This window comes from Podarcis vaucheri, assembly GCF_965113315.1.
Source record: "Podarcis vaucheri genome assembly, chromosome: 13".
In the NCBI taxonomy this organism is placed as follows: domain Eukaryota; kingdom Metazoa; phylum Chordata; class Lepidosauria; order Squamata; family Lacertidae; genus Podarcis; species Podarcis vaucheri.
Window position 1 is genome coordinate 20,125,443 of NC_138751.1, and position 26,777 is coordinate 20,152,219.

Consider the following 26,777-nt stretch of genomic DNA (forward strand, 5'->3'; position numbering starts at 1 on the left):
GCTAGATCCGGATCACATGTTTCCTGGGTCAGGCTGGGGCTTCTACACAGCCTTAAAACTAACAAATTATATTGTCCATTTAAAAATCTATGGTTTGTTTCTAAGAATTCCCTGGCAATGCCAGGCACTTTTTCCTAGTAAATAAATTATGGTCAGTGGCACTAAGTCTCTTGTAACCTAATCTAAGATTACATCACGGATATGCAATGTGTCCCTTTTTTTGATGCTGCCTGACTCCAAACTCTGACAGCCCTAAGCAACATGGACAATAGTCAGGATGATGGGAGTTGTAGTCTAACATGATCATCTACCCCTGGATTGCAAGCTTAATCTCTTCTTTTTTTGACCCACTCTGTAGGCCCCAGAACCTTACCGAGAAGCAGACCCTGCTGAAGTCTCCTACGCTGTATTGAACCACAACTCACTAAGGACCAAGCGAGCAGCTCCTCCTGCCACAGTCCCGCAAACTTGTGTCTATGCCACACTGGCCCATGACAAAGTCAGGGAGGGTCGGTAGGCAAGACTTTACAGAGATGCTGCATATGCCCCGAGTTCTGGGGTCAAACATTTTAAGGCTGCTTCATGTGTACAAGCACTGCTTATTTTATCAACACATGTCAGGTGTCATGGGGAGCTAGCCAGTGGTCAAACAGTGGTCAGAGAGTGTTTTTTGACTCTGCAATTTCGACTTTATGCTCTATCCTTGGAATGTAACCCATGCGTAAGTTGAGAGTCGGCTATATTATATAAGTCTATGTTATTTAAAAGCAGAGAAAGATCCACATATGGGTGCTGGGCTGAGAGAAAGAGCCTACAGCAGCTGGACTCCATTCCAGTTCCCCACAAATTCCATTTAAAGAGAACACCCACCTTTTTCATAGCCAAATTAACACACAAAAATGGAATTCCGCTTATCCAGACTGAATCAGAGCCACAAAATACATGGTAGTTATTGTGTCTCATAAGTATGGACTATTTCTTTCTTATTCATATAAAAAAGTGCTTAATTTAGTGTGTTTTTGTTGTAGTTTAGGTAGCATCCAATATAAAATGCCTGCCTTGTCATTTTCCCAATCACATGTTGTGTGGTTACAAATTTCAGTCGTTAACAAAAAAAATCACTAGATGCTTTGGTGCAGAAGAAAGACCTCTTCTCTGGCAGCAGATGTACTTTTGTACGTGAAACAAAGAAAAGCGAAATAGCTTTTCAAATGGTCCAACGGCACCCTCTACTGGACTACTCTGGGATAACAGGGCTGTTTGTATTACAGGTGTGCATTTTATTTAAAACCTGAAAGCTGAAAAGGCATCAGAAATATTTGCATTGTTATGAGTTTGTGAGTGCCAGACAGCTATAATCTCTGGATCCAGCAAGTGTTAGAATTGAATCAAGTCTCCTGAACTCCTGGATCCAGCAAGTGTTAAAATATAAGCCATGCTAGGAGTAGACTAGGTTTCTATTTATTTACTTACCTATGTCAAAGATTTATCTTTCGCTTTTCAACTGCAGCGCTCAAAGAAGCTCATATCAAATGTAAATATGGTGTCTGCAAACCAAGCATTTAAAAAAACAGAACAAGCCCAACAAATGCAAAAGGCAGCATCTGACATTGTCTTCCCCTCCCTCTCCTCCTTGCATCAGGAGAGTTGGCGGTAAATAGCCAAATGGAGGAGAGAGTTCAGATGCTGCAAGCAACTACCTCTCTCGACTCTGCTATTCCTAACTTGAAATGACAGTTCCTATGACCTGGGACTAAGAAGTCATCAAGGACTGCTTCATATAGAAACCTTAGTTGCCAAAAGAAATTGTTGCTCACAGCTGAGCTAGGCAGGTGAAGATACTTCCTTGGCTGCACATAGAACAATCATATATCTATAAACTAGGGAAAAGTCCAAGTTTTTAAGAGTCCAATCTTCTTAGAATTTTACAGAGTAATGGTGCAAATGGTGAGATGATTGGTAATTCATTTTAAGATGCTTTTCTCATTTCCATTTTTATCTTTTCCCCCTCTTTCATTTGAATGTAGAAGAGTCTGGTGTTGTTGGGCTTGTAACCAGTGTACTGTTGCCCACAAACTGAAAGGTGCTTAAGAGTTACAGGGTTTTCTGGAAGTAGGGAAGTAATACGCCAAGCCTGCTAGTTCTTGCCATTCATAGTTTATTGGGTCCATTTTCTTGTTTTTTTTAAAAAGCATTTATTGATCCTTCCATTGATCAACCAGTCCATTTTTTAGAAAAGCATTTTTTTTTTTACCCTTGGAGAATGCCAGGCTTAAGACAAATGAACCATGCCTTTTGAAATGATCCAATACTCTGCAAACAACTGTTAACAGCAAATGCAACTACAATCTCCTCTTGCAATTGACCTGCTCATGCACTAAGTGCCACATCACCAAGACAGAGGAATAGCTTTAAAAGACTTTATTCCAATCAAGTATTTTAAAAAGTATTACGCTCCCCTAATACACACATACACACACCATGAAAAATACAAAACCACAAGTTTCTGCCTTCACGCCCCTACAGGATACCGGCCTGATCACGGGGATAGGAACTATCCTGAGGCCTCAAGCTTCCCACTCCTGGAGTCAAGAGCACCCTCCAACCACCCTCTCCAATATAGCACTATTAAAAAGGCCCCCTTCCTCCCCCACCCACTCCCAGTTCCTAAGCCAGGACTGTACATGTTCCAGCATCATCCTGCACATGCCAAATCTGAGACTGGGTGCAAGCCAAGCTGATCTCTTCCATGGAAGTTTCTAGACCTTAAGGCTGTGATGACAGGTTTGAAAGTATGTGAAGTATCAAAAGCCAGAAAGGTGGAGTGGGTGGGAGGGAGCCTATTCAAAATTTCCAGTGACCGTACACAGTCCAGACCAACAAAACAGAAACAAAATAACAGTAGGAAAACTGGATCTTCACAATATATACAGGTTCAGAGTTTGGTTTATGTTGGCCTAGATATTTGTTTTATTGCAGAGTACATATAGCCCTGTTGAATACACTCCAGCATCTTCTTTCTTGTGAAAATAAAAAAAAAAATCCAGACTTGCCCAAGTTCATTATAAAAAACTCTAATCCTAAAGTGAACGAACAAGTGCTGGAAAAGCCCTAAAAAGCATTGGGGAAATTAGGAGGAGGCAGGTAGAGCAGTGACATAAGCTTCACTTTAGTTGCTGTATACTATGGCATAAGCAATCCATTCCCTTATAAAGGAGATTTTGAGCTGGAGTTAGCAGCTAACGTGCCACAAGAGATAAGTTCTATAAATGACACACTGCAGTTCAAAACTGCAAATATTAGAGTAGATGGTGATATTCTAAAGCTCTCCACTCCACTACTCCCTGAGGAACCCGGCCATCCAGAGACCTTTCCCAGTGCCTAGCTTGTTTATTTATTAAATTTATATACTGCCCTTCATCAAAAGATTTCAGGGCAGTTCACACAGTTTCTTCATCCTCCATCCCTGGCAAGGGTCAAGGTGCCTTGACACCTCCCTGAGCACAATTTTAGGGGAGGTGGGGTCTTCTTTTGAAAAGACAACAGATTGGCTCCAGGCCAAAAGCATGCTTTATAAACCTTACAGAAGATGGAAGAAGCAATGCTAACATACAAGGGTATGTCGGTGTGTGTGTGGAGAGTGAAGTATGCAGAGGCAGAATGACAAGGGCTAGCTATGACAAAGTTTTTTATGGGAATGAGACAGAGAAGCTGTTTAAGATAGGATGCAAGAGTCAAAGAAAACTGGGTTCACCACTCTTGAGGTTTAAAGACAAGCAACCCTCCACCCATGTGAAAGCCATGGAGAAAAGACTCAACAGACACAGGACTGAAAGCAAAGAAGATCAGAGACAGAGCCTAAAGGGATGACTTGATGCCCCCCCTCTCAAAGCGAGGTAGCTTAAAGAGTAAATCCACCTTAAAAGATGGGTAAACATGAGGCACCAACAGGTGAAAACTGAGCCCCAGCCTGTCCTCCAACAGGAGCATTCAGTGTCCTGGCTAGCAACATCCACCCTTCCCACCCCAAACCTTTCCCTAACACAAAGCCCTTGATCATCTCACCCCCTTCCGTTCTCTTTACCCACCCCACCCCACCCCACCCCGCCCCAGCAGTACTACCTAAAGGCTGTGCACTAATCCGCTACTATTAAACATGGAACAACACAAACTGACAAGAGTAGCAGACAGGGAAGGAAGCATGGGCGCTCCCAGCAGCAAGGGCCAAAATCAGCTGCAAGGGGCAGGAAAAAAAGATACCCTTTTAGCACAAACAGTGATATACAAGTGAAAATGCACACCTCGTAATATTTCTCAATATTATTACTGTAAATGTTTGGTAGTATGTTCTGATGAAGCATACTCTTTCTCCAAACAAGAGGATTACTATCTCATAGTAACGTGAAAATTTGTGTCAAGACTATTGGCACAGAATCACATATCAGCACAAAATGAGCACCATAAACCACATAACTTGCACCACAAGTCACTGTACCTAAACAATTAAGGATAAGGATGATGATGATAATTTATTAGCTGCCCATCTGACTGAGTTGCCTTCAGATGTCTCCTAAAAGTCAGATAGTTGTTTATTTCCTTGACATGTAACAGGAGGGCGTTCCACAGGGTGGGCGTGACTACTGAGAAGGCAGGTAGTTACTGGGATTGTTTGTCCACAACAAACAAAACTGGTATTAAACAACTAGAGAAGTAATGGGGGGAAAACGTCTGAAATATGTATTAACATACATAAAGTAGAACTGAAGAGAGCAGGAAAAGATGTGCAATTTCAGCTGTATATCAACTGTTTTAATGAGCAACACACTATTAGTGTGCTTTGACAGACCGACACTTTTCAGCTCTACTTTGTATATACATATGTGAAGTTCAAGTTGAGTGGAATAGAGAATGTGCACAAAGGCAACTTTGCAGATTAATATGAATGATGGTGGAAACAGCTCAAATTACCAGCATAAAGATATATGAAAGAAAGTGTTGTTTATGTTACCTAGTTGTGCAAGTTTCTCTTATGTTTTTGTTTATTTAACAAAATTATCATGCCTTCACATGAATATGCAGTTGCAAGTATCTACCAACATTCTCCACAACACAGATAATGGACTCCCTCTCAGATCCATTAATGAAAATGCTCATGACTGAAGGTCTGTGGATTTTCAGCCTTTTTGTTGTGAAGGAAAATACCCTTCTCCACAGCTAAGTCCTCACACTCACACAACCAAGTTCAAAATATTATCCCTGCACTATAAATACAATTTCCTTATTGTGACAGAATGAGCAGCTACAGCTCCTTCTAGCTGCAGTTGTGCTTTTGAAACTCTTACCTACAAAGGCCTAAATATCACTTTTTTAAAAAAATCAGTACTGGTACTTGGCAGAACTATTAAAAACAGAAGGTCTGGATTATAATATATATCCAACACAGATACCAAGCAAAACTCTAGAAGCAGCTCTAAAGACAGATTTCTGTTTCAGAACTCAAAAACTCATCCAGAAGACAGATGCTATCCACAGTTAGAAGGAACTCTCACCAAATTAAAAGGATTTACTCCTAAGTGTGCATAGAATTGCAGCCTTAAACAGCAGTGGCTCACAGATGCACATCTGTCTCTTTCAGAAGTTATATGGAGAAGGCATTAAGACTGAAATGCACCAAATTGGAAACAAAACTGACGAAGAAGGGAGAAAAGAGAAAGTTAAAGCAGGTCCTGCTGATTCCTGGCTATGGATTTTTCCAAAGTCAACACCACAAATCTCGCTATGAAAATGGCTGCAAAATGAAGCAAGCATTCTCCGAAAAAGACTGGCTGCAATACAGCCCACCTGTTGGCTTCTCATCTTCAGCTAATCTTCAACTAGATTTCTAAGTACCCCGCTGAATGTTGCTCAGAAAGCGGCTGGAAATCCCAAGAACTGCCAGACAGGACCACAGGTCAAAAATACAGATGATCTATTTACTGTACTGCAATGACATTTGAACTGAACCCAGCCACTACTACATGTGTAAGAACCATTTATCAAGTCCAAGCCAGCACCTCACAGAAAGAAGGTCCTTTATCACAATGCCCCTGAGCCAAGGAATCCTCTGATCGGAGCTAGGAAAGTTCAATTATTTCATTCTCTACCATTTGACTACAGTGTGAAATATTTGCATAAAATTATCAAACTCACTGGTATTCTAAAAAACCATTTAACCTCAGCCATATCTAAGTATAAAAACATGAATACCTTAAAGGTCAGTAACAGTGTAAAAAGCCCCAGTACACATTCATTGAAAAGCCCCAGCAGGGAGGAGAGACAAGACAGACCTAATACAAAAGCAGCTTTAAAAACTAGAAAAGTGGATGTCTTGTAACAGTAGGCACCTAAAAAGCAGTTTGTGGGAGGGGGTAGAAAGTGAGAAAGAGGAGAGAAGAAAGAGTAATTCCCTAGATAAACTTGTTTAAGCAAACAGCAGTCATCAGGCTAAATGGGCTGAATAGGCATGGGTTGCATGCGCATGTGCACTTCTGGTTGCTGGTTTTCTTACAAAGAATTAAAGAGGCTTCCCTGATTAGATGTAGGCTTCCTTTACCCGCCAGTCATTTCACTCTCACCAGCCTCACAACCTCCTTAGGGGCAACAAACAGCAAAAGCACCATGTGTGTCTGTAGTTCCATGGTTGAACTGCTACAAACTAGAGCATTGGGATACCTGGAGTCAAAAGGTGAAAGGAGCCTGGGAGAAAGCAAGCGGAGTTCCACGGTAAGATGACAGGGAGAGTCAATCCCAGACATCCATGCAGCCTGCTATATGGCTTAAGTTTCAGGGGTAATGGATCAAGGTTTGGCCTGGTTGTGGAGGGTGCTTCTAAAAAGGAAAGTGAGAGTACAAGTGTGATGGAGGGAGCACCCCGGAAAGAGGAAAAACGGAAAGTAAATCTGCTTTAGAACGAGAGGAAATGGAACACAGGATGGTGTTGTTAGCACAGATATATCCTTGAGCCCTTTGTGAGCATCACAACAGAACAAAAGCGATGGTTTCTCACCCCCATACAAGGTGATTGGGACAAAGATGGAAAAGTCAACAGATGCTTTCAGGCAAATTCTGGTTGGTGGGTTTTGCCCTGGCTTATCAAGGATCAAGCTTCCGCAAGCAGATGAGGGAGCTGGAGACCAGCCAGATCAAGATAACTCCTCACAGGAGTTGGAGGCCACTTCAAGGTTGATGGAGCCGTGGCTTACGACCAGTCGAAACCGCTTGGGTGGCACAAAAGGGGGAAAGGAAACAATTTGCTTTGGGGGATGCTGCTCCTCTGTCGGCTCCTCCTTCCCCTTGTCTGGTGGGGGCTGCTGCCAGTACTGCCTGCCTCTAAAGAGGGGGGTCTCCAAGCGGACATGAGCATACTGGGAAAGTTTGGGGTCTACTGCTGATAGTGAGACTTGGGGTTTGGGCAAAGCCCAAGTTTGGCGTCGGGTCATGCTCCTTGTTCTGCATAAGACCTGGCCGGAGGAGGAAGAGCCTGTAGAGCCAAGGATCTCTTGGTCCCCTGAGTATAGTTCCCCAGATCCTGATCCATGAGACCCCATGATCTCAGCGGGGTTCTTCACATCTCCTGTGTAGTGCTCCTCTGCCCCCTGGCTAAGCTCCCCGTTGCTGCTATGTGGTTCTCTCTCACCAATCCCACGCACCGCTTCTCTGCGCAAACCTTCCCAGTGCAGGGGAACTCTCTTGCCAAGATTCACCACCAAGTCGCTCTGGTCTGCCCAGCTCGGGCTCTCAGGTCTACTGTACGTCCTTGTGAAGAAGAAGCTTTGCTGGGTCTCAAAGTGGCTGCTCTTCCTGCGCGAAGAGCGGCGGAGATGTGATGCAGGGAACATGGAAGGAGGGCAGCATTGCAGATGCACCAGTGGCTGCTTACTGAGCTTGCAGCTACGTGCTGTGCAGCCCAAGCAGTTGTGCAGGGGGATACATAAAGGCTTTAGTATCCTCAGGTACCAACGAAAGGCGGATCTGCGGAGAGCAGCTGGAGGAAGAGAAGGGAGGTCAGCCCTAAGAGCAATGCTCCCCACCACACCATCCATCCCAAGCTGTAACCTATTTAAGCAGTGGTACCACTGGACCCTTTGCCTGAAAAGTACCTTTAAGAGTTAAATTGGACACCTCAGTAGAGGTGATACTGCAAGTCATATGCACAGTACATGGGTTTGGGCAATACGATACCATCAGCTATCATTACAATAGGGGCCCCCTCTGGAAATGTGACCACTAATTAAAACTAGCTGAAGAGTGAGTGTCACCACTTTTCTCTGCAAAACAAAATCCATGAATTGCAGTTGCTCTGGAACTCTTGTTTTTGAGGGTATATAAACTCTAGGCTTCACAGATACTTCTGGTACTACACGGTCACCTTGACTTGCTGAAATCACTCTTGCTGCCTGCACAGAACCCAGGGTCTGACTGTTATCTCCCCATGCTTTTCCTTTGCTGCCTCCCAGGTTCCCTATTTGGTGCAGCTGCTCAATGCTTTTTCAAGTCTCTCCTGGTTCCTGCTTCTTTGGATCCCTGTTTGCTGAAGTAGAGATTCTGGTGCCAGCTGCTCAGAAGTCCCTTTTCAGGGTTCTGGCTTGTCTGTTTGTCCCTTTATTTCCTACCTAATCCAGGAGCTATATGCCCCAGTTCCACTTCTTCAGGATTGTCTACCATGGCTGGGAAATTTATTTCTTGCTACATATACTATAATCTGGAGATCTTTCCTCTACAAAATGTAGCCTCCACATTTGCTCCCTCTTCCTATCTTCAGTGCTGTGTGTGACTGTTTTAGAAGCCACCTCCTGGTACTCCCTGCCCAGTTATGCATTACTGAGACCTGCTCTGACAAGTGGGCCCAGAGAGAAAGAGCAGGCTAGTGCACCTCCAGTTTCTCACTCCTCCTCTTACACCCTGTATCCTTGCTCTTTCTTGTATGTGTGTGTGTTAGCTTAGTCATGAATACTTAGCTAATTCTCCCAAACCAAAAAAAATGTGCATATTGTTGCTGAGCTATTCCCCACTGCCAAAATATACACATCATTAGCTGTTCCCCATTAAAGTGTTGCAACTGTATACAGTGGTGCCCCGCAAGACGAATGCCTCGCAATACAAAAAACTCGCTAGACGAAAGTTTTTTCCGTTCGCGATTTGCCTCGCAAGACGAATTTCCCCTATGGGCTTGCTTCGCAAGACGAAAACGTCTCGACTTTTTTTCTTTGACTAAAAACAAAGACATGTTTTGTTTATAAAGTTAATTTATTTTCCCTTAAATTTTTGAACTGCTCTTTACAGTATGTGTGACTTTAAAGAGCAGTTAATAAACTGTTGTTGTACCAAATTTGGCTTTGTTTGGACTTTTTTTGACCATAGGAACGCATTAATTGATTTTCAATGCATTCCTATGGGATTTCGTGCTTCGCAAGACGAAAAATTCGCTAGACGACAAAAATTGCGGAACGAATTAATTTCGTCTTGCGGGGCACCACTGTATTTTGATTCTCCGTGTGTGTGTGTGTGTGTGTGTGTGTGTGTATTTATACACACACACACACACACACACACACTAAGCACCCCATTTAAAAAACCTGTGTGAATGTTTAGTTGCTGGGTAAATCTACTAAGATGCATTATTGCCACTGTCTAAAGGCCCTAATTCATGAGACTCACAGAACGTGTGGATGTGAAACATGTGTCTACCAAAGAAGATTTATTAACACCACTTCAACTCAGGGGAAAGCGCTACTCTTTTTCCTCACCCCACAGATCACTGTAATAGCACTAGAGTAATTTTTCTTGTGCTGAATTTGATGAGGCATGGGAGGGAGAAAATGGGTGCAAACTAGCAGGCTCATCTCTTTTGCAAGGCTACATTGAGCAGATGCTCAAGCCACATGTTACCTTACAGAACTGCAACCCACAAAATCTTGTTTCAGCAAGTCAACTCTTATACATCTCACCATGTATTTTTGCTTTCCTGCGCCGGGCCTTGCATCCCACTTTCACACTGAGTCGGGCCAGCTTGTATGACGGACGTTTCCACCGCTGTAGACGGCCATCTGTCTCTCTGAGCAGATAGTTATCATTGATTGAGGTAGATTGTGGAGGTGTTTGATTCAGGAGGCGGTAGGCTCCTTCCCCCTTCCTGAAAGAGGAAACAGTCGATAATTGGGTGAGGTGTGTAACTGCACAATAATGGAGCTCTGCATTTACTAAGCAGTTCACTCTGGCTTGTATGTATGTGTATAAATGTACACCCACACCCACACCCACGAAGCCTGGTTTTACAAGAAAACCAACAATAAGGGAAAATCAAGACATAGCAACCATTATAGGCTTTTATGGAAGGAGGAAGGAAAAAGGGAAAGGGGACAAATCAGATCATTCACTGATCTCCTGTGGAAGAGTATGTATAATATCCTCCCCCAATCCTTAGGTGCTGCTGTTGCTCTTTAAAAGGTTATGTGACGGCCCAGGAGGAAATAGCTGCCATCCAAACTGTGCTACCTAGCAACCAACCCCAGGAGCGCTCCTATCCCTTGAGGATGGAGCTTCTCTGTACCTGAGCAGTTGGACAGTCTGCAACTCACAGGCACGGTAATAGTATCAAACCACTAGAAATACCACCCATTCCCCAGTTGAGATTCCTTAAGACTTCACTGCCCACAGCCTTCACCTTTCACAAGTGTAGCATTCGCACAACTCATTGTCCTCTCCAAAGAAGCCGTCTCCATAGAAGCATGTGATCTCATCATCTGGCTCAATGTCCCGCAGCACCTTGACGCAGGCAGTGTTCCCATCCATTGGGACAAACTGCAGTACAGAGACAAACAATGTACAAGGGGAAGGAACAGCAGGAAACAGGGGAAAAACCCAGAAATGTAGAGGTTCAGGATGCTCTCTGGGGGTGTGTGGAGGGAGACAACAAGCAGACTCCTCCTCTTTCCTCCCTCTCAGAAATCCCAAGTGACCCAGCTCTTATTTTCACAAGACTCTATTTGCAGACACAGAAATTCCTGACACTGGGCTTCTAGGCACTTCTCAGAAACAGCACGCTAGTATGAAAAGAGGCAAAGAAATTTATTTTTTTCTAGACCTGAACTATGGGGAATGAGGGTCATGCTTCTAGCCTTTATGATGGTGAAGCAATGGCTGAAACTCAGCATCCTGAGAAGCAGTAGAAGAGAAACTGGGTGGGAGAAGCAGTAGGAGAGAAACTGGGTGGGAGAAGCAGTAGGAGAGAAACTGCCAGGACTCAGCAGGGGGAACTTTTGTAAGTCATACAGCTTCCTTCCTCTCCCAAATATTTACAAGGTATTACTTGCTTCCTTTTCCAACCTCTTCCAACATATCCTACACCCAAAGCAAACGCCACAATAATAAATGATTTCTAGGAATGAATTTGTGTGGCTTGTATCAAATGCGAAGCCTCAGAATTTTAAACAAGGAGTGCCACCTCTACTAGAAATAAGCCAAAATGACTTACCTTACAATTGGGCCTGCAGTCTGAGAGGTTCCACGGTGAGGGACAAATTATATGGGGTGGGGGATAGGCAGTAGTGGAAAGAGATTTTCAAAAAAAAGCAGAGACAAGTTATAAAGATAAAGTATGCTGCTGCTTTTCAACAATGCATCCTGCTTTCTCTCAAAGCAATTACAAGTTGGGGTAAATTATCATTTCACTAATAACCTAACCTCCTTCCAGCCTTCCGTCAAGAAATAACACGGCAGCATTCATTAAGTTCCCAGCCAGACATCAATCCATGTACCAGTCACACTGAAAGCTGCTTCGCTTCAGGAGGGTGACTGCATCGTGCACCCTCAAATCATGTCCTGGCAGGTGTGGGGTCTAAACATAGTACCCCAATAAGCGCTCTCACTTTTTTCTGAAGGCAAGCTTCTAAGCTTTCTAGCCTTCTAAGGTTGTGAAGACTAGCTTGATGCTCCTGCTGAAATCCCAAAGCCTCTGGGGAATGGGGAGCTGAACAAAACAGTGTGCTTCAGAGAGGGAGGAGACTTTCAACTGCACTGTGTAGGATTTTTCTTGCCTTCTACAGAGAACTAAATCCAGTTTCAGTGATCACATGATCTTAGTTACCTGAAGTCCAGAAAAGGGTAGGCTTTTCAGCCATTAATAACTCTTGGGGAGGGGAAAGAAGTTTCCATTCAAGGTCACATAAATGGGGTGCTAAAATAAGCAATCTAAAAAACTAATTCTTACTGGCCTTTTCATGAAGGGACCCAACATAGCTCAGTGAAAGTTCCAGGTTCAGTCCCTGGTACCTCCAGCTGGAAGGACCAGGTAGTAGTAGATGGTGGGAAGAACTCTGGAGAACTGTTGTCAGAGTAGACAATGCTGGGACCAATGATCAAATAGTCTGACTGCTATAAGTCAGTTTCCTATGGAATGTACCTACTGATTGCACCCTAGACTTCACTGGAATGACCAATTCCTTCACTTTTCAATTAATTCCAACAAAAAGCCTACCAACTTGAAAGCTAATTAAAAATAAATATACATCTTAAGCAAACCTGTTCCTACACCCCACTTATCTTAATACTCATTCCCAATCCTCCTTACATTCTTCCTGTACTCACCAAAATAGACAGAATCCTTAGGAAGTGTATACTAAAAATCAAAATATGCACCAGATTTAGAAAAGGAACCTTTTACAAGCAGCTTGGAATGAGTACTGGAAACCTTATTCGATCCTCTCTATTATGGATTGGTTTCTGATGGGTCCCACAAGCTGCTAAGATTGAAGTTATTGGTTTTTTTGTTTGCCTTTACAAACTTTATTGAAAAATTTAAAAACAGTTATGAAACAAAAAGTGTTGTCTTCCAAGACAAACACATGGAAGTTTGATAAACTCAACTGAAGGAATTGAATATCTGTTCTTTCTGATTTAGGCAGTTAAACAGACACCTTTGAATTCAATATTTTAATTTGCACTATAATGAGATACTCTATGGACATACAGTGGTGCCCCACAAGACGAATGCCTCGCAAGACGGAAAACCCGCTAGACGAAAGGGTTTTCCGTTTTTGAGCTGCTTCGCAAGACGATTTTCCCTATGGGCTTGCTTTGCAAGACGAAAACGTCTTGCGAGTGTTCCGATTTTTTTCCGCTTCCCCCCCTTTTTCTAAGCTGCTAAGTCGCTAAGCGCCTTTTAGCCGCTAATCCTTTAATAGCCGCTAATCCTTTAATAGCCGCTAAACCGCTATAGCGCTAATCCGCTAAGAGGGTTGCTTCGCAAGACGAAAAAACCGCTAGACGATGAGACTCGCAGAACGGATTAACTTTGTCTTGCGAGGCACCACTGTACATTGGTTTAATTGTTTTCTTCAGTAAAAGTATTTTTAAAAAACAATTTGTTGCAATTTCATTCCATACTGAAAGGGACTTTCTGGTGTTAATCTGGGACCTGCTATACCTGCACATAAATCACATCCAGCAGTTATGGTATGTTTCATGCATACAGGAAAGCAACTATGATGGATCTAAATGGATGACACTACGCCATGTCTGGATTTCTTCTGTAGAAGCTACTTGGACCTTTGCACATTTATTTACTGCTTTCAATAACACTCATGGAGACCTTGGTATTATAATTAGAGTAGCAGAAAAGCAGCCATGTTGCCTAAACAAAATGTAAATCAGCACTGGAAGTGTGCAAAAGTTCCCCAAGTAGGGAACTGCTAATACGGCAGGGGTCCTGGTTCCTCATTCCCCCACCCACATCAGATAGATTATGGTAATTCATAGTCTACATTGTATGCCCACATGAACAGTAAAATTAATGGAAAAACAAAATGCAGAGATGGAGTCAAAGGGCTGTAGGACACTACAACTCTGGGAGGTGCAGAAGTTATGAGAAGATCTATGGAACAACGATTCAGAGGCAGAGCCAGGACCAGCTGCACATTTCACATACCATGATTAATGAAGGCTGCAGGCCCCAGCCATAGCTGGGCACACTGTTTGCGTGTGGAATACATGATGCTGAAGTCATTTTCACCAGTCCGCAGGAGACTCTCGTCTGGCTCTGTTAGCTCTGTAATATAACCCTCCAGGAGCTCCAGTTTGTCATTCTTTTTCCTTATAGGCAGGGAGAAAGACACAAGCATCATAGATTAGCTGTCATGCTCCCCATAAGTGTACAGTAGGTGAGAATGGTGGGCAAATGTAAGTTCACTTTACTGAATATTAGTTCCCTCCCTGCATTATAGATTGGGAATACAGTGGTACCTCTGGTTGCATACTTAATTCGTTCCGGAGGTCCATTCTTAACCTGAAACTCTTCTTAACCTGAAGCACCACTTTAGCTAATGGGGCCTCCCGCTGCCACACGATTTCTGTTCTCATCCTGAAGCAAAGTTCTTAACCTGAGCTACTATTTCTGGGTTAGCGGAGTCTGTAACCTGAAGCGTATGTAACCTGAGGTACCACTGTAGGGCCTTTTTGAGAACTTTCTCCCAGAGAATCAACAGCTCATTGAGCCTCCAGAACACCAACAACTTCTGTCCAAGAGGGAGATAGTCATACATGTTACCAACAGTGCAAAACACTGGAAAGTTTCTACACCCCTGCTTGCATTCTACCTGCATTTTTGTTGTTGTTGCTCTATTTAGTTTACTAAGAGTTTAGGATTTCATTGGATGGAGTGGGGTGCCCCTGGGCTCCTTGCGCTGCACATCTGCTTAAGTCACTTTCACACTTTGTCAGCTGGAGCAACTGCTAGCCAAAAAGATCTTCCTGGTGGTTTTTGGTGCCAGCTGGAAAGCTTTTTATTTTCCCAGGACTTAAAAAAAATGTTTTAATTTAAACTTTTAGAATTGCGTTAAAATACTATTGATATTGCTTGAGGATTTGAGATGGTTTTTATTTTCTGTTGCATTGTTTGTTCTTGTTTTTATGATTTATAAATTGCATTTCAATGTTTTCATCATTACTGTAAGCCATATAAGGTTACATAATACTAGCAAGTGGAAGGGTGTTACATGGAAAGGGTGTCAAACCACCACCACCCTACCATGATTTTGTAGCAACCACACGGGCACCATTTATTTCCAGGGAATACCGGGTACAGCGCTTGATGGCAAAACCACTCTCAGGAAGGAAGATGCGAAGGTAACGAAATATCTGTAGAAAAGAGATAAACAATTGGCTCCTAGTTAGTAATTCTGGCTCCCTGCTTACCCCCTCATCAGAAGTCTAGCCAATGCTTCTCCTAAGAACCAAGGAGTTATCATAGTCTTCCTCTCCATCAGCCGGAGCAAAAAAAGGATCTGATGGGGAGTGGGACATTAGAGAAAGTGCTTCAGAGAAGAACAGACAGCCAAAACTGCCACTCATATTATTTTTTTAAAATCCACATTTAAAAGGGAAACTGCAACATAAAACTGCTGGAGGGATACATCAAGAATTTCAGTGTTATCACTTGTGGAGTGTCTGGACTAACTGACCTAGCAGTGTCAGCAGGTATGTGTCATGAAGAACTATTTTGAGGATTAGCATTGCTAATTAATGACCTCTGTTGGTGTAAAGGTTCCTGTGAAATACGACCCAAGGGCTCTTTCACATATCTGAAGCAAAAACAATCCCTCCCATGCTCACTTTCAGATTTTGACATCTTTCTCACCCTCCCTCTCCCGAAATAGCAAAGAGGTAAAAGAGTTGTACATGAGTCTTGAAGGCAGCCTCCTGCTGACGGCTCCGCTTCGCAAAGTACTGGCAGGCCCATCCACCTTGCATCAAGGCCTGATATGCCATGTCTAGGTCCTTGCGCTTCCGGAAAGCTTCTACTGCTTCCCGCAAATGGTGCTTTCTTCTGATGGCTGGGAGTGGGCTGAAGGGATAAGAAAGAGAGAGGAGTTGGGTTTGCTTTGAAACATACTGCTTTCCCCCTCAATCCCAAGCTTCACCACTCCCCCTCAATTTCTATTTTGCCCTGTGTTGCAAGTGGAATCTTCTTGGGTCTTTGAGACCTTAGGCCCTCACCTTACGTTCATCTTATGGGTCTTAAAGCCGAGGTAGGAGTCGAGAATTAGTGTTGTAGCTAGATCATCAATTTCGCATAGCTCCTTGGCAGTCACACGAGTAGAACCCATCTTCCTTCCAGAACCATGCTGTACTCAGCTGTGCTACGTGCAAGAGAGGGAGACAGAGTCAAAGATGCACACACACACACAGGAAAGTTGGGGTCAGTGCGTAATTCCCACCCCTAGTTACCAAAATTCAGATTAAAGAAGGTAATGAATTATGTAGAAACACGTTTTGACCATAAACCACATCTGCATTCTCTGAAATCTTTGGTTTCCCTATGCATGTGCATGCAGATCTGCCCACAGGTTTATTTAAATTCACATTATTCTTTTTCCAATATGCTCATGACATTAATATAGCATTCTCAGTAACCACTTTTTTTGCTAGGTACTGTAAACTGTAATCATTATAACTGAACTACAAGCTCAGCAAGACTTTATTTACATTTGTAATAAACCACAAAATTAGATTGCGTTGGGCTAATCTTTATTCAACAAAGTGATTAACGAAAACATGTTTTTAATGGACTGGTCTTACTGCAATCATAGTATTTTTTTTACAGAAAAGTCTGCATGTGACACTTATTAAAGCCATCCTATTTAAGTGGGAACTCATATAAGAGACTTGATTAAATCCACCATGCCAGGAATTCTGTCTCCAATCTATTCGATCCAACCTCATATCTCTGTTACCTCCTCACCCCCAAAATCAGCTTTAAAACCTCCTACTCAAATATTTTTACTTTATAAAGGTTATATTTCTACACAGCCCCTCTTGTAAACACTGAATACTTAACTTTTTCCAATTAAAAAAGCCGACAAAACCATACTACAATAAAATCTATCACCCCAAAAAAGCCTGAAATCACTAAACCTCACATACTCTCAAAATACACAAAATGGTTGTATACTATAGTCAACTCTAGAACATCAGTTGTCCAGAACTTTCTGTGGGAATATGCTCCTCATAGCAAGGGTCACTAAATGTATTTAGCCAACATCAATCCAACAGCACACGAAGGAATATCCAATGGATCTCCCTGGAAAGAGGCACTGTTCACCAGGGGCCTACAGATATTAGCTTGATTTACTAGCCTGACTCATTCCTACCCCAAATCCTCTGGCACATGCAGAGGGCTTAAAGAAGGGAAAGAATTCCCCTCATTTGTGCTTGGGCACAGAGAAATTAGGAAGCTGTGACAGAGTACAGCTGTTTCTTGCTTTCTTGAAACCAGAGCACATTGGATTACTTACAGAAAGGGATGCAAGCTGTTGGGTATCATTCTCTCCAGAGGGCCAGGGACACTGATAAAGGAACACTTGTTCCCAAACAACAAGAGACCAAAAGAGAAGGGGTTGAACAATGACTGCTAGCTAGGAACTGATGTCAACTTTTTTTCAGCCAACAATTCTGCACAGTTGCTATGTGCCAATATAAAATGCTACTTTTCCATTTAGGATTTTTCCACCAAGGGAACATGCATTGATGCCTTTGTGGGACACTTAACTTCTTTATGTATAATAAATTTTTCAAGCAAAAATAACATGTGAGTTTAAGTCACTCACTAGCTTCCTGGTTGTACATGAGGATCTCCAGAATACAGCTCAGAAAGGAACCTGAGGTCATCTCATTGACTGCCCACTACATGTCGTTTCAGACAGCAGTCATGACCTACATTTAGAAATAGACTATAATCACTTCATTGCTTTGTTCAGGGATACAACTCTCTGCCTTTGAAGAAACAACTCCCAGGCAGGTCAATGCTGAGCAAAGGTCGGCCAGAGCTACAGTAGAATAGCTACCAAGTCCCATTTGTAGATTTTCTGGAGAGAGAAAATGAGTTAGGTTAATTTGCATCAGAGAATTTCCTGATGCCTTCAAGAATGATCTAATTCAGAATGTTTATTTGCATTTAATAAACAAACTAAAAACTTTAAAATTGGACTTTAATTGTATGATATTTGCAACTGACACCCATTCATTGTTACTAATGTATACTAATGGAAATTTTTCTGCAATAATAATAATAACAACAACAAAACACTGGAAATTTTTCAGCCCCTCATCACTGATCTCTAAAAAAAGAAAACTTGGACTACCAGATTTATTCTCTCTCACACACACACACACATTTAAGTAAGTACACAAAGATTGATACATTCTAGGAACACATTCCATGTTGTTGTTGTTTAGTCGTGTCCGACTCTTCGTGACCTCATGGACCAGAGCACGCCAGGCACTTCTGTCTTCCACTGCCTCCCACAGTTTAGACAAACTCATGCTGGTAGCTTCGAGAACACTATCCAACCATCTTGTCCTCTGTCGTCCCCTTCTCCTTGTGCCCTCCATCTTTCCCAACATCAGAGTCTTTTCCAGGGAGTCTTCTCTTCTCATGAGGTGGCCAAAGTATTGGAGCCTCAGCTTCAGGATCTGTCCTTCCAGTGAGCACTCAGGGCTGATTTCCTTCAGAATGGAGAGGTTTGATCTTCTTGCAGTCCATGGGACTCTCAAGAGTCTCCCCCAGCACCATAATTCAAAAGCATCAATTCTTCGGCGATCAGCCTTCTTTATGGTCCAGCTCTCACTTCCATACATCACTACTGGGAAAACCATGGCTTTAACTATACGGACCTTTGTTGGTAAGGTGATGTCTCTGCTTTTTAGGATGCTGTCTAGGTTTGCCATCGCCTTTCTCCCAAGGAGCAGGCGTCTTTTAATTTCGTGACTGCTGTCACCATCTGCAGTGATCATGGAGCCCAAGAAAGTAAAATCTCTCACTGCCTCCATTTCTTCCCCTTCTATTTGCCAGGAGGTGATGGGACCAGTGGCCATGAACTTCATTTTTTTGATGTTGAGCTTCAGACCATATTTTGCGCTCTCCTCTTTCACCCTCAATAAAAGGTTCTTCAATTCCTCCTCACTTTCTGCCATCAAGGTTGTGTCATCTGCATATCTGAGGTTGTTGATATTTCTTCCGGCAATCTTAATTCCGGTTAGGGATTCATCCAGCCCAGCCTTTCGCATGATGAATTCTGCATATAAGTTAAATAAGCTTGGAGACAATATACAGCCTTGTCGTACTCCTTTCCCAATTTTGAACCAATCAGTTGTTCCATATCCAGTTCTAACTGTAGCTTCTTGTCCCACATAGAGATTTCTCAGCAGACAGATGAGGTGATCAGGCACTCCCATTTCCTTAAGAACTTGCCAAAGTTTGTTAGGATATTTCCGTTTCACCTTAAAAGGGAGCAGGCTTTGAGAGTCACAGAGTCTGCGTATTTCCTGTTCACAGGATGTTTATGTTTCCTATTGCTTTCGTTTTCTCTCTGTGTCTGGAGACACTGAAGCAGGCAGTCATGTCTTTCTTTGTTCTGATCAACGCTGAATAAAACTTGTAAATAATGCTCTCCTGAGTGTGACTTTTGCTGTGAATTATCTGCTGATAGAGTGTGCATGAGCTCTGGAATGTGGCAAGATATTTTCTAGAATCTCATGTCGCTAATTGCTGATACTGCGTGCCTACGGGAGATCGATGGATCGTCCGGCAGACGGCTTGGGGTCATGATGGACTTTGTCTCCCTGGCAGTATCCCAACATAGTTTGCTGTGGTCGACACAGTCAAAGGCTTTTGCATAGTCAATGAAGCAGAAGTAGATGTCTTTCTGGAACTCTCTAGCTTTCTCCATAATTCAGCGCGTGTTTGCAATTTGGTCTCTGGTTCCTCTGCCTCTTCTAAATCCAGCTTGCACTTCTGGGAGTTCTCGGTCCACATACTGCTTGAGCCTTCCTTGTAGAATTTTAAGCATAACCTTGCTAGCGTGTGAAATGAGTGCAATTGTGCGGTAGTTGGAGCATTCTTTGGCACTGCCCTTTTTTGGGATTGGGATGTAGACTGATCTTCTCCAATCCTCTGGCCACTGCTGAGTTTTCCAAACTTGCTGGCATATTGAGTGTAGCACATTAACAGCATCATCTTTTAAAATTTTAAATAGTTCAGCTGGAATACCATCACTTCCACTGGCCTTGTTATTTGCAGTGCTTTCTAAGGCCCATTTGACTTCACTCTCCAGGATGTCTGGCTCAAGGTCAGCAGCCACACTACCTGGGTTGTACGAGACATCCATATCTTTCTGGTATAATTCCTCTGTGTATTCTTGCCACCTCTTCTTGATGTCTTCTGCTTCTGTTAGGTCCTTACCACTTTTGTCCTTTATTATGGTAATCTTTGTACGAAATGTTCCTTTCATATCTCCAATTTTCTTGAACAGATCTCTGGTTCTTCCCATTCTGTTGTTTTCCTCTATTTCTTTGCATTGCTCGTTTAAGAAGGCCTTCTTGTCTCTCCTTGCTATTTTTTGGAAATCTGGATTCAATTTCCTGTATCTTTCACCATCTCCCTTGCATTTTGCTTGCCTTCTCTCCCCCGCTATTTGTAAGGCCTCGTTGGACAGCCACTTTGCTTTCTTGCATTTCCTTTTCATTGGGATGGTTTTCATTGCTGCCTCCTGTATAATGTTGCGAGCCTCCATCCATAGTTCTTCAGGCACTCTGTCCACCAGATCTAAATCCTTAAACCTGTTCCTCACTTCCACTGTGTATTCATAAGGGATTTGGTTTAGATTGTATCTTACCGGCCCAGTGGTTTTTCCTACTTTCTTCAGTTTAAGCTTGAATTTTGCTATAAGAAGCTGATGATCTGAGCCACAGTCAGCTCCTGGTCTTGTTTTTGCTGACTGTATAGAGCTTCTCCATCTTTGGCTGCAGAGAATATAATCAATCTGATTTCGATGCTGCCCATCTGGTGATGTCGATGTGTAGAGTCGTCTCTTGTGTTGTTGGAAAAGCGTGTTTGTGATGACCAGCTTGTTCTCCTGACATAACTCTATTAGCCTTTGCCCTGCTTCGTTTTGATCTCCAAGGCCAAACTTGCCAGTTGTTCCTTTTATCTCTTGATTCCCTACTTTAGCATACGAATCCCCTATAATGAGAAGAACATCCTTCTTTGGTGTCACTTCTATAAGGTCTTGCAAGTCTTCATAGAATTGGTCAATTTCAGTTTCTTCAGCACCAGTAGTTGGTGCATAAACTTGGATTACTGTGATGTTAAAAGGTCTGCCTTGGATTCGTATCGAGATCATTCTATCATTTTTGAGATTACATCCCAGTACAAGTTTCACCACTCTTTTGTTGACTATGAGGGCCACTCCTTTTCTTTTACGGGTTTCTTGCCCACAGTAATAGATATGATAGTCATCTGAACTGAATTCGCCCATTCCTGTCCATTTTAGTTCACTGATGCCCAGGATGTCAATATTTATTCTTGCCATCTCATTTTTGACCACATCCAACTTACCCTGGTTCATGGTTCTTACATTCCAGGTTCTTATGCAGTATTTTTCTTTACAACATTGGACTTTCCTTTCGCTTCCAGGCATATCCACAACTGAGCGTCGTTTCGGCTTTGGCCCAGCCGCTTCATCAGCTCTAGATCTACTTGCACTTGTCCTCCGCTCTTCCCCAGTAGCATGTTGGATGCCTTCCGACCTGAGGGGCTCATCTTCCAGCGTCATAACTTTTATATGCCTGTTGTCTTTGTCCATGGAGTTTTCTTGGCAGGGATACTGGAGTGGCTTGCCGGTTCCTCCTCCAGGTGGATCACGTTTGGTCCAAACTCTCCACTATGACCTGTTCATCTTGGGTGCCCTGCTCGGCATAGTTCATAGCTTCTCTGAGTTATTCAAGCCCCTTCGCCATGGCAAGGCAGTGATCCATGAAGGGGACACATTCCATAGGACATTAAAATTTCTACAATGTAAGAGACACTTCATTCTTGACTCAGGTATTGTACTGTCTCCCAGTGCTTCAGAAAAGTATCCAAAGCAAGAGACGACTATCTGGAAAGCAGGCTTGGAGCTCCATCAACCATGGAATCTAGCTCATAACAGAGGTGAAGGATTGCTCTCAAAGCGCCAAGCAAGCAACTAACAGAGGGTTTCTGAGGTATCCAAGCTTCATCCACCAATCATCTTCTGTGGCGATCACTTGTAGCCAAGTAAGATTGTCTTCCATAAACACGGTTTTAACAATGAGTCCGTAAGTGACTGTGGAGGCCAATTCTGGATCCACACGTCCTTCCACAGTGGGGACATTGGTTTCTGGGCAGGAGTTGATCATGGTGTGGATTTGCCAAGCGTGCCTTCCTCTTAGCATGTACAGTGGTGCCTCGCAAGACGAAATTAATTCGTTCCGCAAGTCTCTTCGTCTTGCGAGTTTTTTGTCTTGCGAAGCATGGTTTCCCATAGGAATGCATTGAAAATCAATTAATGCGTTCCTATGGAGACTGCCTTCAGACCAGGTCCGGGGACAGTCTGTCCCCGGACTTCTTCTGAAGGCAGGCCGGGGGGAGAACGGCAAGCTCCGGGGACAGAGGTGAAGGGGCAGCGCTCCTTCGCCTCTTTCCTCGAACCTCTTATGTAGGCAGGCGGGGGGAGAACGGCTTTTCTTCCCACCGCCAGCCTTCAGAAGGCTGTTCTGAAGGCTGGGGGTCGGAAGAAAAGCCCTTCTCCCCCCACCGGACTTCAAAAGAGCTGCGGGAAGTCCGGCGGGGGGCCAAGGGATTCCCTCACCGCGCTTCGCTGCTTTCCCCGAGCGCTTCTAATGGCGGGCGGCTGGGAGGGAATCCCTTGGACCCCCGCCGGACTTCAAAAGAGCTTCGGGAAGTCCGGCGGGGGACCAAGGGATTCCCTCACCGCCTCCCGCATTTATAAGCGCTCGGGGAAAGCAGCGAAGCGCGCTGCTTTCCCCGAGCACTTCTAAAGGCGGGCGGCTGGGAGGGAATCCCTTGGACCCCCGCCGGACTTCAAAAGAGCTTCGGGAAGTCCGGCGGGGGGCCAAGGGATTCCCTTGAAGTCCGGCTGTCCCGGAGATTTCCCTATGGGCTTTCATCTTGCGAAGCAAGCCCATAGGGAAATTCGTTTTGCGAAGCGCCTCCAAAACGGAAAACCCTTTCGTCTAGCGGGTTTTCCGTCTTGCGAGGCGTTCGTCTTGCGGGGTACCACTGTATCTCCCTTGCATCCTGAGTTTGAGTGTCTTCAAAGCCCATGACACTTTGGGTAAAGGTTGTTCTCCAATTGGAGTGCTCACAGGAAAGTGTTTCCCAATTGTTGGTGTTTGTACTACATTTTTTAAAATTTGCCTTGAGAGAGTCTTTAAACATGTTTGTTGACCACCAGCATTATGCTTTCCATTTTTAAGTTTGGAATACAGTAGTTGCTTTGGAAGATGATAATCAGGCATCCACACAACATGATCAGTCCAACGAAGTTGATGTTGAAGAATCATTGCTTCAACACTGGTGATCTTTGCTTCTTCCAGTACACTGGTGTTAGTTCGCCTGTCTTCGCAAGTGATGTGTAAAATTTTTCGGACACCACTGATGGAATCTTTCAAGGAGTTGGCTACATTTATAAGTGGTCCATGTTTCACAAACATACAGTAAGGTTGGTAGTACAATAGCTTTGTAAACAAGCATTTTGGTTTCCCTGCGAATGTCCCGTTCCTCAAACACTCTGCACTTCAATTGAGAGAAAGCCACACTCGCAGAGCTCAGGTGATGCTGGATTTCGGCATCATTGTCAGCCCTTATGGAAAGATAACTGGCTAGGTAGGAGAAGTGATTGATATTTTCCAATGTTACACCATTGAGTTGGATTTGTGGCACTGCAGAGGGGTTATTTTGTACTTGTTGGTGCAGCACTTTGGTTTTTTGGATGTTGAGCGATAGGCCAAGCTTTTCATAAGCTTCTGCGAAGATATTTAGGATGGTTTGGAGGTCATCCTCTGAGCACGCACACACTACATTGTCATCAGCATACTAAAGCTCTATGACAGAAGTTAAAGTAACCTTACTCTTTGCTTCCAGCCTGCTCAGATTAAAGAGCTTTCCATCTGTTTGATATATGATTTCTACTCCGGTGGGGAGTTTCCCTTCGACTAAGTGTAAGATCATGGCAATGAAAATAATGAACAGAGTTGGGGCGATAACACAACCCTGTTTAACACCTGATCCCACTGTGAATGGTTCACTTTGAGAGCCATTGTTATCTGTGATTGTTGCTGTCATATTATCATGGAGGAGCTGAATGATGTTCACAAATTTATCTGGGCAGCCAATTTTCAGAAGGACAGTCCACAGGGCATTACGATTTAGTGTCAAAAGCCTTTAGTCAGGTCAATAAACCCCATATACAGGGCTTGGTTTTGCTCTCTGCATTTTTCTTGAAGCTGTCGAGCGGTTAAAATCATGTCCATTGTCCCCATAGAAGGCTGAAAACCATTTTGGGACTCAGGAAGGGTCACCTTGGATATTGTTAAGAGATGGTTTGCTAAGATCCTTGGAAGAATTTTTCCAGCTGCAGCTAATAGAGAGGAGCCTCAATAGTTTCCGCAATAGTTTTTTAAAGAGATTGATGATTTTGGCATCCCTAAATTCTGCTGGGATCTCTTCTCTCTCCCAGATTTTTTTGATGAGCTTGTGAAGTTGTTGTGCAAGTTCAATTCTACCCATTTTGAAGACTTTGGCAGGTATCCCATCAGGTCACCCACAATTTATTTAACTAAAACTCTAACATTATGGCATATGTATCCATGTTTGTTAACTGATGTGGTTAATTTTTTTAAAAAAAACAACAACCTTAGACTGAGTTTTAGCACACATGAAAAACTTAAAACAAATTCTTATTTCCTGATGAATGGCCTTTGTACTATAAGGTAACTTAAATAGAAAACTATCTTTAGAAAATATTATCCTTCAAAAGCATTTTATTTTAAAAATCCAATTTAAATTTTAAAAAAGCCGATAAAAAAAAGATTTAAATCATTGATTTTTTTTATCCACCCTGCCAATTAGTAACCTAAGTGTCCCCTCATGTGGCTAACCACATAAGCGTATTTACCACACTGATAGGCCCACTCACCTGTAGAGTTAGCACAACAGTACTTCACTGGCTCAGGGCAGTCACTGTGGGCATGACAACTCAAAAAGCCAACAGGCTGCCACACATGGTAACTTTACACACAGAAAGAAGCACCTTGCGCAGACCACTTACATGGGCAGTCAGTGCTAGCATCATGTGTTCTGGCCCCGAAGCCTGATGGGTTGAGGCCAGGTAATTGCCTTGAACTAGGCCAGACAAATTGTCTAACTCAGGGGTCGGCAAGGTTTACCTCGCCTGGGCCGGCTCACTCCAGCGGAGATCCCTCCGTGGGCCGGATCACATGCACATGTGAGTGCGCACAGCAGCGATTTCCAGCCTCTGCATCTGCGCAGACATGATTTCCGGTGTCTACTTCTGCACAGGCGCAATTTTTGGCGTCTGAGCATGCGTAGACGCGATTTCCGGCACCACAGAAGCGAGTTCACGCGCCATGCTGGTTTAGCGCAGCGCGCAGGGACTTGCCAAGAAGATGGCTTGGTTCATGGGAGGCTCGTGGGCCAGTTAAATGACCCCCGTGGGCCGCTTGTGGCCCATGGGCGTTAGGTTGCCTACCCCTGGTCTAACTAATACAGCAGAGCTTTCCAAACTGTGTGTTATGACACGTTAAGTGTGTCAGCTGCAGTGTGTAGGTGTGTTGTGCGAACGCTCCCCATGCTCCTCCTGGGGCTGGAAAGGGGTTAGTTTAACCTCCGGTTTGCTAGTAAAACTGAATTGCTGTGTCACAAAATGATGTACGTCTCAAATGTGCGTCACCAACATGAGAAGTGTGGAAAGCTCTGTAATAGAGCAGTTGTTTATATTTCTAGTCCTCCTTTCAGATTGTAGTTGGCAGGAGGGGGGGGGGAAGGACGTGAGTGTCCTAGATATGTGTGAGAAGGCAGGAAAGTAATTAGGATTGGAAATGGGGAAAGAAAAGGTGTCACAATACAGGGCAAAAGGCAGGGAAATGTGGGGAAGAGGGGTTTCTTCTCAGTGTTTCAGGGAGACTGAAGAAATAAAAAGGAAATAGGGAGCCGAGGATGCTCTCCAGGGTTTCGGTATTCTTAGTTTTTCCTGACAGTGTGTGTGTGTGGGGGGGGGCATTTTAGGATGAAAGAGGAGAGGGCACGTGGGGGGGTGCATTTTTAGCTCTTCGAGGGAAAAGACTTTTTTTTTAAAAGGAAGACTGGAACTTGGGACAAGACAAGCGTTGGGGCGAGTCCTTTTCGTGCGAGTCTTTGTTTGGGGGGGGGCAGTTAAGATTTAGGATTAAAAAGTGAGGTGAGAGAAGGCGAGGCGAGGCGAGTGCCCGCCCTAACTGCGAGGGAAAAGCCCTCGCTTTTACCTCAGCCTCCTCTCTCCTCACAACCACCTTATCCCCACGCACAAGGACCCCCACACACACACACACATATTGGGAGGGAAATAGGGCTGGGGAGACTCTTTCCCCTCCTAGAACCGCTCCCCCCCGGACGCGCGCGCATCCCTCCCCTTCCAACCGAAGCCCGCGCGCGCCAGGCCTCCCCCCAACGGACATTCCTTTCTCCCCCCCCCCCCCGCCGCTCTGATCCCTTTCATTCTTTCTTCCGCTCACCTACCTGCTCGCGCGCTCCTGTTTCTCACTCTCGGCGGCTATCGCTGCCGCGACCGCATCACGCCGCGCGCCCTCCCCTTTCCCCGCGCCATTTGCCGCTTTGAAAGCCTGTCACTCCCAGGCCCGGTTCCCGC

The 26,777-nt window shown here is 43.9% G+C and overlaps 2 protein-coding genes across 5 annotated transcripts in view; one reads left to right on the plus strand and one right to left on the minus strand.

Annotated features, from left to right (window-relative positions):
• The window catches only part of LOC309517668 (immunoglobulin superfamily member 1-like), a 31,368-nt gene extending 28,498 nt beyond the window's left edge, over positions 1-2,870 (plus strand). For both annotated transcript variants that reach the window (XM_082197039.1, XM_082197040.1), the window contains exon 8: positions 359-2,870. In XM_082197039.1, coding sequence (XP_082053165.1) covers positions 359-517 — 159 coding nt within the window. In that variant the 3' untranslated portion in view covers positions 518-2,870. The remainder of the gene's footprint in view (positions 1-358) is intronic.
• KMT5C (lysine methyltransferase 5C) lies at positions 2,407-26,777 on the minus strand. Of its 3 annotated transcripts, none has more exons than XM_082197002.1 (10): positions 26,648-26,777; positions 17,636-17,745; positions 16,030-16,172; positions 15,712-15,877; positions 15,062-15,171; positions 13,964-14,127; positions 11,513-11,532; positions 10,703-10,839; positions 9,987-10,171; positions 2,407-8,023 (listed from the first exon to the last, which is right to left on the minus strand). In XM_082197002.1, exons 3-10 carry the CDS (start codon positions 16,137-16,139, stop codon positions 7,182-7,184), a joined length of 1,734 nt encoding a protein of 577 aa, XP_082053128.1. In that variant the 5' UTR covers positions 16,140-16,172; positions 17,636-17,745; positions 26,648-26,777; the 3' UTR covers positions 2,407-7,181. The 3 variants fall into 3 exon arrangements, with proteins under 3 accessions (XP_082053128.1, XP_082053127.1, XP_082053126.1); XM_082197001.1 differs by having other exon boundaries at positions 17,636-17,897; positions 26,648-26,754; XM_082197000.1 differs by lacking the exon at positions 17,636-17,745 and having other exon boundaries at positions 26,644-26,747.

Bases quoted from the DNA above. Each gene is read 5' to 3' on its own strand.
- KMT5C (XM_082197002.1), bottom strand. From the start codon at position 16,139: ATGGGTTCTACTCGTGTGACTGCCAAGGAGCTATGCGAAATTGATGAT. The intron at 15,878-16,029 runs GTGAGGGCCTAA...TTATCCCTTCAG, and splicing joins ACCCATAAGATGAACGTAAG to CCCACTCCCAGCCATCAGAA. The intron at 8,024-9,986 runs GTGAGATGTATA...CTCTTCCTCCAG, and splicing joins CAGGAAAGCAAAAATACATG to CTGCTCTCCGCAGATCCGCC.